Source organism: Rhinatrema bivittatum, chromosome 13, assembly GCF_901001135.1.
Source record: "Rhinatrema bivittatum chromosome 13, aRhiBiv1.1, whole genome shotgun sequence".
NCBI lineage: Eukaryota > Metazoa > Chordata > Amphibia > Gymnophiona > Rhinatrematidae > Rhinatrema > Rhinatrema bivittatum.
The window spans coordinates 60,795,722-60,810,283 of NC_042627.1; the positions used below are offsets into that span (position 1 = coordinate 60,795,722).

The 14,562-nt window shown below is 41.9% G+C and overlaps 1 protein-coding gene across 5 annotated transcripts in view; it reads left to right on the plus strand.

Moving 5' to 3' along the window:
• PDE8A (phosphodiesterase 8A) overlaps positions 1 to 14,562 on the plus strand; it is a 399,353-nt gene that overhangs the window by 264,458 nt on the left and 120,333 nt on the right. For all 5 annotated transcript variants that reach the window (XM_029575868.1, XM_029575867.1, XM_029575869.1 and 2 more), the window contains exon 5: positions 7,789 to 7,846. In XM_029575868.1, coding sequence (XP_029431728.1) covers positions 7,789 to 7,846 — 58 coding nt within the window. The remainder of the gene's footprint in view (positions 1 to 7,788; positions 7,847 to 14,562) is intronic.

Genomic DNA, 14,562 nt, shown 5'->3' on the forward strand with positions numbered 1-14,562 from the left:
AACATCCTGGTTCTGTGGCACCAGTCAATCGGAAAGCTGACACTACATACCTAATCCAGTCAACTCCTGGTTTCCAGAAGTCCCAATTGGCCCACCATTCAGTGGTTGTTGAGTCAGCCCAAAAGAAAGCCCGAAGATCCAAGCCTCATTCTTCCTATCCTCCAGGAAAGGAACAAAAATTCCTGGATGCTATAGATCGCCGTATCTTTCAAGGGGCAATGCTTATATCCCGCATCGCCGCTTATCAACTTCATATGACCCAGTACAACAGGGTCCTCTTTAAACAAATACAGGACTTTGCTGAGTCCCTACCTCAACAGTCTCAAGACCAATTGCACCTAGCTCAAAGGTGTTTCAAAGCGGGCAAGCATGAGATAAGATCTGCCTATGACGTTTTTGACACCTCTTCCAGGGTTTCAGCAACAGCCATTCTGCAAGGCGATGGGCCTGGCTAAAGTCGTCGGACCTACAGCCTGAGGTCCAGGATAGACTATCTGATTTGTCTTGCACTGGAGATAATCTTTTTGGTGAGCAAATACAAAAGGCAGTGGCACAACTCAAGGATCACCATGAGACTCTTCGCCAACTCTCCTTGATACCTTCTGAATATCCTGCTAAGCAAACATTCAGAAAGAAGCCCAAGAAATCATTTTACCGCCAAAGGAAATCTTATCCTCCTCCGTCCAAAGGTCGCTCTACTAAGCCTTACAAGAAAGGCCAGTCCAGGCAACCTCGCAGGCAAAAGCCGCAAACAACTCCTCAACCAGGTCCAGCATCTGGTTTTTGACTTTTTTCTAGAGAGCAGCATTCAGACTCCACTAAGGCATGTACCAGTGGGAGGCCGATTGTGCCACTTCAGCCACATCTGGCATTCAGTCACCACAGACTAGTGGGTTCTCACCATTATAACTCAAGGTTATAATCTCAACTTTCTTGCCATTCCACCAGACTCCCCACCCTGGCTGACGTGGGGAACATCAGACCATTCACTGCTCCTGGAACAGGAGATTTCCCTCCTCCTCCAGTCCAGAGCAATAGAACCAGTGCCCTACTCCCAACAGGGCTTCGGATTCTACTCTCGGTATTTTCTAATCCCAAAAATGTCAGGTGGCATTCGCCTGATACTAGATCTTCGGGCCTTAAACAAGTTCCTCCAAAGGGAAAAGTTCAAGATGGTGACCTTGGGTTCCCTCCTTCCCCTTCTACAAAGGGGAGACTGGCTCTGCTCTCTAGACCTCCAGGATGCTTACACACATATCGCAATAACACCGTCTCATCGCAAATTTCTGCGATTCCTCGTAGGCCCAAAGCACTACCAATATCGAGGTCTACCATTCGGCCTAGCCTCTGCTCCACGAGTTTTCACCAAGTGCCTCGTAGTAGTAGCAGCAGCGTTCCTCAGAACTCAAGGTGTCTACGTCTACCCCTACCTCGATGATTGGTTGATCAGGGCTCCCACACAGCAAGCTGTTCTGATGTCCCTACTTCTCTCCTTGCACACCCTGATCTCTCTAGGGTTTCTCATGAATTATCCAAAGTCCAGCTTGGTCCCATCGCAAATCCTGTCGTTCATAGGAGCAGACTTGGACACACTCAAGGCGAAGGCATTTCTTCCTCGAGAACGAGCTCTCATCATCTCCTCTCTCGCCCATCAGCTGCAGTCTCGACAACGCTCCAGTGCACGTCACTTTCTAGTCCTGCTAGGACACATGGCGTCCTCCGTACACGTTACTCCCATGGCTCGTCTCGCCATGAGGATCCTACAGTGGACACTAAGGTCACAGTCATCTCAACCACAATCATCTGTTGTCCACATAACCAACCCACTTCGTCTATCTCTAGCTTGGTGGAAGAATCAGGCCAATCTCCTCCAAGGCCTTCCTTTTCAAGCTCCAGATCTTCAAATAACCCTTACAACAGATGCTTCCAACATCGGTTGGGGAGCACAAGTTGTCAATTTACAAACTCAAGGGTCCTGGTCTCCAGAGGAAGCCAAACACAAGATCAATTTCCTGGAGCTACGAGCAATCAGATATGCTCTCAGAGTATTTCAGGATCGCCTCTCCAACCAGGTCATCCTGATTCAAACGGACAACCAGTGGCCATGTGGTAAATCAACAAACAAGGAGGAACAGGCTCCCGCCTCCTGTGTCAGGAAGCTGCACAGATATGGGCGGAGGCCCTCTCCCACTCGATGTACCTCACGGCCACCTACTTGCCTGGAGTGGATAATGTGTTGGCAGACAAGCTGAGTAGCACCTTTCGACCACACAAGTGGTCTCTCAACCCCACAGTAGCGGACTCGATATTCCAACGTTGGGGTTACCCTCACATAGACCTCTTTGCGTCACCTCAAAACCGCAAAGTAGAGAACTATTGCTCTCTCACTCGCAGCCATCACTCACAGCCAAGAGATGCGTTCTCCCTCTCATAGGACACCGGTCTCCTATATGCATTCCCTCCACTTCCACTTCTCTCGAAGACTCTCGTGAAGCTATGTCAGGACAAGGGAAGCATGATCCTGATAGCACTTCACTGGCCACGTCAAGTGTGGTTTCCGATTCTTCAGGACCTCTCCATTCGCAGGCACATTCCCCTGGGGAAGGACCCGCTTCTGATCACGCAGAACAATGGGTGCCTACGCCACCCCAATCTTCAGGCCTTGTCCCTGACAGCCTGGATGTTGAAAGGTTAATCCTGCAGCCTCTCAACCTTTCGGAGCCAGTTTCCCATGTCCTGATTGCTTCACGGAAGCCTTCCATGAGAAAATCTTATCTTTACAAATGGAACAGGTTTAAATCATAGTGTTCTTCTCAGACCCTTGATCCCTTTACCTGTTCCACCATGAAGTTTCTAGACTATCTCTGGCACTTGTCAGAATCAGGCCTAAAAACTTCCTCCATCAGAATGCATGTCAGTGCGGTGGCCGCCTTCCATAAAGGTGTCGGGGATGTTCCTATTTCAGTACAATCCCTTGTAACACGTTTTCTGAAGGGCTTGCTCCACCTCAAGCCTCCACTGCACCCTCCGGCCCCTTCTTGGGACCTTAATCTGGTTTTAGGTCGGCTCATGAAACCACCATTGGAGCCTCTCCAATTCTGTGATATTCGCTTTCTCACATGGAAAGTGATTTTTCTTCTGTCAATAACATCTGCCCGCAGAGTTAGTGAGTTACAGGCCCTAGTTACCTATCCGCCTTACACAAAACTTCTGCATGACTGGGCAGTACTCCACACTCACCCGAAGAACTTGCCTAAGGTAGTATCAGAGTTTCACATTAATCTATCCATTATACTACCTACCTTCTTTCCCAGGCCCCATTCTAACCCAGGAGAGCAGGCTCTGCCTACCCTCGACTGCAAACGGGCTCTAGCATTCTACCTAGACCGTACAGCTGCCCACAGGCAAAGTACTCAATTGTTTGTTTCCTTTGCTTCCATCAGATTGGGTCAACCTGTGGGTAAGCAGACTCTCTCTTCCTGGCTAGCGGACTGCATTTCTTTTTGCTGTCAGCAAGCAGGCATTCCACTTCAGGACCGTGTTAAAGCACACTCTGTCAGAGCCATGGCAACTTCTGTAGCGCACCTTCGCTCGGTGCCGCTTCCTGATATTTGTAGGGCTGCTACCTGGAGTCCTCTCCATACCTTTACAGCCCATTATTGTCTAGACAAGGCTGGAAGACAAGATTCCATCTTTGGCCAATCTGTCTTGCGCAACCTTTTTGCAACTTGATGTACCAACACCCTTCCGTCTGCCCGTTAGGGTTCAGGATGCTCTCTACCAAATTCCACCCCAGTTGTTGTGCCTGTTGTACATCTTTGGGTACATTTGGTGCAGGTTCGGACATCCTCAGCTCGGTACTCGCCCATATGTGAGGACTACCATCCTGCTTGACCTGTGAGAAAGCAAAATGATGCTTACCTGTAACAGGTGTTCTCACAGGACAGCAGGATGTTAGTCCTCATGAAACCCGCCCGCCACCCCGCGGTGTTGGGGTTCGTTATGTTTTCTTATTTTTATTTTTGGCACTTTAGCTTTTAAACAAGACTGAAGGGGGACCCCTGCTGGTTGCAGGGTTAGTGCCATCCTGGGCATGCCCAGTAGGTGCCAGTCAAAGTTCTAGAAACTTTGACAAAAGTGTTCCGTGATTGGGCTCCATCCTGTGATGTCACCCATATGTGAGGACTAACATCCTGCTGTTCTGTGAGAACATCTGTTTCAGGTAAGCAACATTTTGCTTTCCCTGTTCTGACTTTAATTGTGAACAAATCTTTTGAGAGAGGTTTCCTTCCTGATTGTCTAAAGAAAGCTGCTATTAAACCCTACCTTTCATGTCTAAAGTTATTGAACAAGCTGCATTGACTCAGTTAAATAGTTATCTTGTTAATAGTTAATAGTTAAACTATTTAACTATTTAAATAGTTAAATAATTCCTTGTTCATTGTAACTGTATTTCCTGCACCAGTTTAGTTGTTCCAGTTCTATGTTTAATGCACAAACTGTTCAATGTAAACCGGTTTGATGCGACCCCTGGTCGTGAAAGCCGGTATAGAAAATAGTCAAATAAATAAAATAAATAAATCTTGAAAATCATGAGATACGTGATCCCCATCAATTTGGATTTCGGAAATATATGAGCACAGAACTTTTATTGCTCTCACTAGTTGATTCTTTCAGAAGGGAATTTGATAATGGTAGCAAGTTTATTTTGGTCTCGCTCGATATTTCAGCGTTTGACACTGTAGATCATGATATACTCCTTTTTCATCTACACGAATACAGTATATCTGATAAGGTGTTGGATTGTTTTACGGCTTTTGTTAAGAATAGAACACAATACATCTTATATGAATAACCGATTGAGAAGATTCAATCTTAACACTGGCGTTCCGCAAGGATCTACTTTATCAACTGTTTTCTTTAATATCTGTTTGACCCCCAACTGCAAAATTGCATGCCATGACTTATGATGGACACAAGATCTATGCTGATGACATACAATTTTTTATCTGCATTCGCCCGACTTGGAAAGAAACTTTAGATCTTTTACAACTTTTGTTTTTCATCAATTCAATCCTGGTTACATCACAATAAGTTGTCTTTGAATATGTCAAAAAGACAAATTCCTGGTTTTAAAACAACCATAATCTTTGAAGAATTATCCAACTGTCTCTTTGGTAAATTGTATTTTTGATCTGGCTGATTTTATTAAAAGCCTAGGCGTTTTACTTGACTCTCACCTTTCTTTTAAACCTCAAATTAAAGCAGTTATTCAATCCAGTTTTTATAAGTTACAAGTGATTTCTGGTCTAAAAAAGTTATTGCCTGCTGATTTTCGAATGGTCATTCAAACTATTATCTTTCCCGTGATTGATTATTGTAATAGCCTTTATTTTGGACTACCTGCTTCAACATTACAACCTTTACACTTCTCAACTCTGCAGCCCGCCTGGTTACTGGTACCAAAAGAAATCAGCACATTACTCCAGTTTTGACAGATTTACATTGGTTGCCAATTAAACAGCATATTGCTTATAAAGCATATTGCTTATAAGCATATAGCTTATAAAGTTAGTATCCAAACACTTGTTCATGGGCAAACGCATTATTAAAAGTGTACAAGCCATCTAGAGTGCTTCAGTCAGCGGGGCTTGTTAGACATCCCCTCAGTTAGACTTGCTCGTCTTTCTTCTACCAGAGACTCGCCTTTCTCAGTAGCCGCCCCAGTATTATGGAACTCTTTACCAATTAAATTGAAACTGAATTCTTGCGGCAAAATGTTCGACTATACTCAAGAACTTTTTTTGCAGCAGGCTGTCTAGAAGATCAAGCATTTGATACAGATGATCCCATAATAATTTAACTGTTTCAATACGTATTTATTGTATTTGTTAGAACAATGTTTTTATATTTGTTGTCATTTAATTTTTTATGTAAATTATTATTTATGTAAGTTTTATCCTGTACATCACTTTGGCCTTTTTAGTGTGAGGCGATTAATAAATTCATTCATTCATAGTTGGGCCATGGCTGCATCGGTGACCTATCTGAAGTCAAATCTGTTAAGGAGTTATGCACAGCTGTGATGTGGACTTCTGTTTACATATTTATATCACATTATTGTTTATATGCAGATTATCAGTGTGACAGCAGGTTTGGGCAGTGAATCTCCAGGGTATCTTTGAGAGTTAGAAGCCATATCGAGCCCCCCAACTAGGGCCATTACCTTATTAGAGTTGTCTGTCTTTAAAAAACAAAATTGGGTGTTTTATTCTACAAAAAGAGTTTTCACCCTGTAGGTGGGATTGCGTATTTTTGTTTCCCCTTTTTATGCTGAATACAATGCTTAGCTAGGGAGCTGTATCGATGTGATTCACCTAATCTCAAGAGTGCGAAGTTGCTTCTGTGCAACAGGTGTTCTCTGAAGAGAGGTGATTGAGGAGAATCACCTATCACATATATCCACCGACCCTTCCCTTCTAGAGTTAGGCTTATTAACTTAACAGAACTGAGGCAAACTGCTGCATATACTGAAAGGAAACTTCAGATTTTTCCTAGAAAGTTCTGAAAATTAATTTCATGTCTGCACTATCTGATGACATCATCCTTCAGTGGGACTGGTGAGTCCCTTGTTGCCAGAGAATACCTGTTAGAAATAAGCAACTTCACTTTAAACCTTCAGGTCTTCCTCTATTGCAAAAAGAGTTTGGATCTAGAAAATATGAAAATCTTATTGCTGATTGAGTTCAAGAAAATTTGAATTACTGATGCTGTGGTCTGGGAAGAAAAAAGATGATAATATCATAAGGAACTTAAATGAATAAAGGAAAATTTCACTCGTGGCTTTCCATAAAGAAACTGAGGTCCATATTCAAAAGCCATTTAGATGGATAATGTAATAGTTATCTGTCTAAATGGCTTACCCGGCTATATTTAGCTCTTATCCGGTGAAATTCTAGCTAGGTAACTACCTTTTTCTTCATTGCTGGGAGTGAGGAACCCTATGCCTTGCTCCTGGCCCTTCAAGCACTGCTCTGGCAGAGGCAATGCTGGAAGCATAAGCTTACATTCAAGTTTACGCTTCCAGCGCTGCCTCTGTCAGAGCAGCACTGAAAGTGTCGGGAGTGGGTCAGAAAGTCCCTCGCTCCCAGCAATGAAGAAAAAGGAACTGGCGGGGATGGGGATGGTGTGGGAGTCATGATTTTTCTTAGTGGATGGGTCGGAGAGAGGAAGCAGGTTGAGCTCCTTTTAAAGGTAACATCAGGACGAGACCCGGCTTTCAAAACAGGGCAAACTCTACTATTTGAAAAGGTTTAGGGTGCGGTGGGGGTTAGGAAACATTGTTTGAATTGACTTATGCTTTGAGGGGGAGGAATGGATGGGATAAGGCAACTTATTTTTTCTTTAGTAGATGGCAGCACTTCTTAACTGGATATCTTTTCAAGATATCTGGTTAAGTAGCACGTTATCTGACATCACAAGGCTGCATAACTAAAAAATCTACCCGGTTATTTTCAGACATAGCCGGTTAGGTTTTTTGTTATCCGGCTAGATGTAGCTGGATAACTTTAGACTGGTATATTCAATGGGACGTTTCTTCCGCTAAATATATGGGACAAGTTATTCGGTTAACTTTAACTGGATAACTTATCCACTAACCGGCCTAGTGTATATGGACCTCCTTATATAGATTAATTGGAGATTTTCTAAATAAAGGAATACAATACTCATTGCCATTATAAGGAAATAGCCTATTTGACATTGATCTCATTCTTTATTTTTCTAAAGACATGGCGATCGTGATGAAGCATCTATAATGCCCCTTATTTCTGCCGGCTTCACCAGGGTACGTAAAAGCACATTATACTGAAATTGAGTAAACTGCACAACATAGGGTAATTTTGAAACTCCATAGGCATTATTGTGGACCTGCAAGCTCATTTTCACTGGCAGGGCCAGCATGCATACTTTTAGATGCTGAGGGGGGAGGGCAGTTTTCAGTCCAAGGAATTTACTCATGTAATTGCTTTCTCATCCAGGCAACTTCCTTTGAAAATTGTCCTTACCATATGTTAGATTTTTACCTTGGGTTAAAGAAAAAAAAGTCGTCACAAAAATTTGTTGCTTCCTTTAAATTGTTTTAAATCAGATTTCTACTTTTCAAACTATTTTATGTCTTAGTTCAAATGGTATTGTTTATGTTAAAAAAAACTCCTATAGGAAGTGGATCAAAAATATATTAGCAAGTTATATATATTCTGCCCTCAAAGTGCTTTGTTAAAATCAGTTTAAAAAAAAATGAACATTCACAGTGTACCCAAAAACTACCCCTACAAAATTAGTTTCATTATTCACCTTTTCATATATCATTGTTTTGGTTTAAATATTTTGCAATCATGATAATTTTAAACATGGATATAGAAACAACAAAACATAGAAATGATGGTGGAAAATGACCAAAATGGTCCATCCACCAAGCCTCCCATGGTAGTATCCACCACACCGTGCAGGTTACTCCATGTTTCTCTTAAGGGTAGCAACCTCTGCTCTTTGCACTTATCACCAAGCTTAGGATAACTCATAAAAATTTACTGCTAGCAACATTTTTATTGGGTGATGAGCCTTCCTGAAAATTCAGACAGTGCTGTTTCACGTGCTTTGCCTATGGGCTTGGCCGTAGAAGCTGTCCTGTCCCTCCCCCCGTCCCTCCCCCCATGTCTGCACATCAATTCCCCAGTTTGCAAAAATCAGGGTCCTCGTCAGTAGCTGTCTGAATCCAATTCTCCTTTCCCCCACCGTAGAAGCAGAGAGCAATGATGGAGTAGCATCAACAGTATCAAGGCTTTTTAGTTAAGGGTAGTAACCGCTGCACCAGCCAGTTACCCCCATGCACACTCTTCTTCATTTCCATCTTTTAACTTTAGGGATCCACATTATATATCTCATGCCCCTTTGAATTCTTTCACTGTTTTGGTCTTCACCTCCTCTGGAAGGGCATTCCAGGCAATCACTTCTCTGAAAAGAAGCATTTTCTAACGTTGGTTCTGAGATGTCCTTTCTTGAGTTTCATTTTGTTACCCCCTGGTTCTACTGATTTCTTTCCAGCGGAAAAGGTTTGATATTTGTAAATCATTAAAACCTTTCAGGTATCTGAAGGCCTGTATCATATCTCCCCTGCACATCCTCTCTTCCAGGATATACATATTCAGATCCTTCAGCCTTGCCTTGTAGGTTTTTTGATACTGACTCCACACCATTTTGATAGCCTTTCTCTGGACCACCTCCGTCCTTTCTCTATCCCTTTTGAGATAAGGGCTCCAGCCCTGAACTCAGTAATAGAGGTGAGGCCTCACCAAGGACCTGTACAAGGGCATAATCACCTCCTTTTTCTTACTGGTTATTTCTCTCTCTATGCAACCCAACATTCTTCTGGCTTTAGCTATTGCTTTGTCACATTGCGTCGTCATCTTCAGATCACCAGCCACTATCACCCCAAGATCCCGCTCTTGGTCTGTGCACATCAGTCTTTCATCCCCATCACATATAGCTCTCTTGGATTACAGCATACCAGATGCATGACTCTGCACCTCTTGGCATTGAATCACAGCTGCCAAATCTTCAACCATTCTTCAAGTTTTCGTAAATCACTTTTCATGCTCTCTATTCCTTCAAGCGTGTCCACTCTGTTGCAGATTTTGGTATCATCTGCAAATAGACAATCTTTACCTTCTATCCCTTCACAATGTCACTCAAAAAGATATTGACAGAACCAGTCCCAATAACGATCCCTGTGGCACTCCACTTAACATGGCTCTCTCTTCAGAGTATGTTCCATTTACAATTACATGCTGTCTCCTATCAGTCAACCAGTTTGTAATCCATGCCACCATATTGGTGCTTACTCCCAAGCTTCTCGTTTTGTTCACAAGCCTCTTGTGTGGGACCATATCAAAAACTTTGCTGAAATCCAAGTAGATGACATTGAGCGCTCTTCCTCGATCCAATTCTCTAGTCACCCAATTAAAAAAATCAATCAGATTTGTTTGACAGGACCTTCCCCTGGTGAATCCATGTTGTCTAGCATCTAGCAACTTACCAGATTATAGATAGTTCAGTATCCTTTCTGTCAGCATTTCCATTAATTTTCCTACCACCGAAGTGAGGCTAATAGGCCTGTAGTTTCCAGCCTCCTCTCTGCTACCACTCTTATGAAGTGGGATCATAACCGCTCTTCTCCAGCCTTGTTGCACCACTCCCATTTCCAGGTATCTATTGAACAGTTCATATTGTGAACCCACCAGGACATCTCGAGTTCTCTTAGTATCCTGGGATGTACCTCATCTAGCCCCATGGACTTGACCACATTCAGTTTTCCTAGCTCTTCCCATACATACTCTTCTGTAAAAGTAGCTGTGTCTAGCCCATTCCCTTCTAGGGTCTTGTCAACCGGCAATGGACCTTCTCCCGGGTCCTCTTTAGTGAACACCGAACTGAGGTATTTGTTTAATATTTCCACCATTTCTTTGTCTGTCTCGACACATTGCTACTTGTCACCTTTCAATTTTACTATACCACTTCGGGCTCTCCTTCTTTCTCTTATACAATCTGAATCAAGTTTTAACATAAATACCTCCTGGATTTGGCCCATCATATTTTTACCAGTTATAATGTACTATCAAAATTTGATATAGGAATCTGAGTACTGCATCTGAAATCGGTTACAAACATCATTTGAGGGAAGATTATTGTATATTCATTATTCTGTTCTCAGGTATTTCAGCCTAGTAACACTTTTGTTTATCATTTGGAAACCATGTTGAACATTAGAGATGTTTAGGACATCTGTCACAGTTAATGGGAAGATATTAAGCTATAAAAAGTTAGGGGCAGATTTTCAAAGCCTACGCGCGCTGGGCCTATTTTCAAAAGACGCGCATAAAGCCCCAGAACGCGCATATGTCCCGGGGCTCGAAAAAAGTGGCGGGGCGGGGGCGTGGCCGGAGCCTCCAGGCACAGCGGCCATTTGCTGCTGTGCCCGGGATCGCGGGCCAGCCGTTGGCAACTTATAAAATAAAGGTGGGGGGGGGGGGATTTAGGTAGGGCTCAGATTTCAGAGCGGCCTCAGAGGGAACGGGGAAACCCATCGGGGCTTCCCTAGGGCTCGGCGCGCACAAAGTGCACTAGTGTGCACCCCCTTGTGCGCGCCGACCCCGGATTTTATAACATGTGCACGCCAGGTTGCACGCACAAATCTATGCCCTCACGTAGCTATTAAAATCCAGCCCTTAATTTCTAACTATTCTAACTGATGTCACTCCTTGATGTGCTCAGTATATGTACCTCAAATAAAAGAAATGTATTCAACTTTTCTGAGGTTTGCAGCACCTTTTTAAGAAGTGTCTGCAAATAGCCATTGTGCCTAAATTTTTCTAAGTCCCCTGTGGAGGTGATTCCTAGCAATAACTGCAGAAAGAAAAAAGATTGTAGATTCCAGTCTGTGTTCTTGCTGCTGGTGGTATCATGTGGCAGGCTGTGCCACATGCAAAAGAAAACAGGCTGATTTTTCTAAGCCAATTTTAATTTACAAAAATTAAGTGTAAATATTTTTACTTTAGGCCTGAAGTGTCACTCTAATCAGAAGAGTTATTGTCTAAATATGGAACTTTCCATTTTTTCTTGAATTCTGGTACTGTGTGTGTGTGTGTGTGCTCTACTACCTCGTTTGGGAAGATGTTCTGTGCATCCATCACCTTTTCTGTGAAGAAATGATCTCTTCGTACAAGAAAACAAGCAACCTGAGATCATTTTACACAGTACTTTTTTTTCCCGAGGAACCAACCTAGAAATATTAGAAATATGATAGCCTATCTAGTCTTCCTAGCCACACAACTGATCAGCTCTACAATCCCTACCACTCCATCAGAGATGCCCTGTACTTGTCCCATTCTATCTTGAATGCAGAAACCATCCTCATATCCAGCATCTCCACTGGGAGGCTGTTTCATACATTCACCACCCTTTCTGTAAGGAAATATTTCCTTAGTTTACTCCTCAGTCTGTCTGCTTTCATCCTCATCCCATGACAACTTGTTCCGTAGTCTCCTTTCAATTTAGAGAGCCACCGCCTGTTCATTGATACCTCTGAGGTATTTAAATCTCGTATCTTTCCTTTCCTTTAGTGCATACATATTTAGATCTTTAATAGCCACCCGCTGAATCGACGCCATCATCCATTTGAAGGTGTAATTTCTAGAATTGTACAAAATATTACAAATGAGGTCTTACTAGGGGCTTATACAGGGACAGTTCCCCCCCCCCCCTTTTTTTTTCTGCTGACCATTCCTCTCTCTATGCACCCAAGTATTTTTTTTTTTTGGCTTTTGCTGTCGTTTTATCCATTTGTTTAACTACCTGAGATCATCAGATATGATTGCTTTCACATGGTATGAAAGGTATCCTAACAAACACTGGCAGAAGAGACCACATCACACCCATCCTCAGAAATCTACACTGGCTACCAATAAGTTTCAGAATTCTACACAAGTCCCTCACCATCATCCACAAAACCATCATCCACAAAACCATCCTCATATCCAGCATCTCCACTGGGAGGCTGTTTCATACATTCACCACCCTTTCTGTAAGGAAATATTTCCTTAGTTTACTCCTCAGTCTGTCTGCTTTCACCCTCATCCCATGACAACTTGTTCCGTAGTCTCCTTTCAATTTAGAGAGCCACCGCCTGTTCATTGATACCTCTGAGGTATTTAAATCTCATATCTTTCCTTTCCTTTAGTGCATACATATTTAGATCTTAACCTTCAATTCCCACTCAGACTACACACCTCGTCTAAACCTATTAGAGAAGCCTACAAAGGATCCCTTCACGCCCCCTCATCCAAATCCACCCATCATCTAGCCACGAGAGAACGGGCTTTCTCTACAGCAGGACCAACCATATGGAATGCTATCCCCCCTGAACTCAGACAGGAACCTTGCCTGCTGACATTTAGAAAAAGGCTTAAGACTTGTTATTTAAACAAGCCTTTCCCTAAGTTCACTGATCCGCTATAGTTATCATTACTGAACATTCAGCACACTGTAAATAATTGCTCTGCTCATTGAGTTACCTTCTGCTTTGTCGTCTTCTTCCCTCAGTTCTATCACCCCTGTTTCAATGTAACTATTACTTCTCTTCGCTATGTTGATGTTTAAGGTTGTTGTACCCCGGTTCCATGTAAACCGACAAGATATGATTGTAAATCATGAATGCCGGTATAAAAAAAAGCACTAAATAAACATAGAAATGTATAGCATAAGTATCTTAGTTGTAATAAGTGGCTTTGTAATTTTGTTCTCCTTATTGGTATAACACATTCAGAAGCTGAATAAGTTTTTAAAACAGTAGAAGTCAAAAAATGTTTCTCATTAGGGACTTCCCAAATGTTCTCTTAGAAATTGATTTGTTTATCTCTATAGAAGCATCTGTTTAGATTAAGAAAATATATAGGAATGGAAAATATTTATGGAACATATTGACACAAATATTATGTGAAACAAGAATTGTGATCATCACTGTTCATGCACATATTCTATGTCTGCACCGGACATGCTTTGCTCAACTAAATGTTGAAAAATCTGGTTAATGAACTGTTAAGTTAGGATTTTTGACGTGAAATACAATTAGTAGTGCCATTATAGTTCGTGATATTAATAAATGTCTCATTTCTTGCTTCAAGGAACAGTGGATACCCATTAACTGTACCCTCTGATTCACACTACAGAATAAAACACGGGAATAGTACAATGAAGACTATTTGGGTAGCAAAGTAATAATTAAATGAATATTTGGGACTCAAAATGAAGTCTAGATTTATTCACAGTACAAATGGTGCTTTTCATGTGGCACCAAAGAAGATCTTCAAGCATTTTCAGTGGAATATATAGCATAGCTTGAGAGAACCTTTACAACTCAAAACTTTCAATGCAAGAAGAAATACAATAGGAAGAGGAAGATATCTTGGAAACAGAAGATTACTGTAATTGGAGAGCAAGGAAATATAGAAAGAAGTTTCTAGGTAAGCTTGTCTTATGTAACATCCATTATAGATCTACTTTCTAGCAAAATTAATTTTCTTCTAAAAGATCAGAAAAAAATCTGTAAAAATGCAATTTTCTGAGATGAAAAATCATGTTTTTGACATTCCTATGTCAACCTATTTTTGGATCTGTTATCCCCTAATGGGTGCAGCATTAGAGGAGAAATCTCCTTGCCTCACATCTGCAGTAATTTAGATCATCATTACACCAGTGTACCTGTTCATGACTCCCAAAAAAACAAGCTGGACTATGGATAGCCTACCATCTACACAAAAAATAACATTAACCTAAAAGAAGTTAGATTTCCATGAATTGCCTGTAAGCTTAAATTATTATGATTCTCATGTGCCTATTTCCTTGTGTGTCTCAAGCAACCAAGAAAACAGTTTGTTTCTTGCTCTATTTGCATAGGATTTTTTGCACTCTGCACTATTTTCTATACTAGAACTTTGTATACAGAGA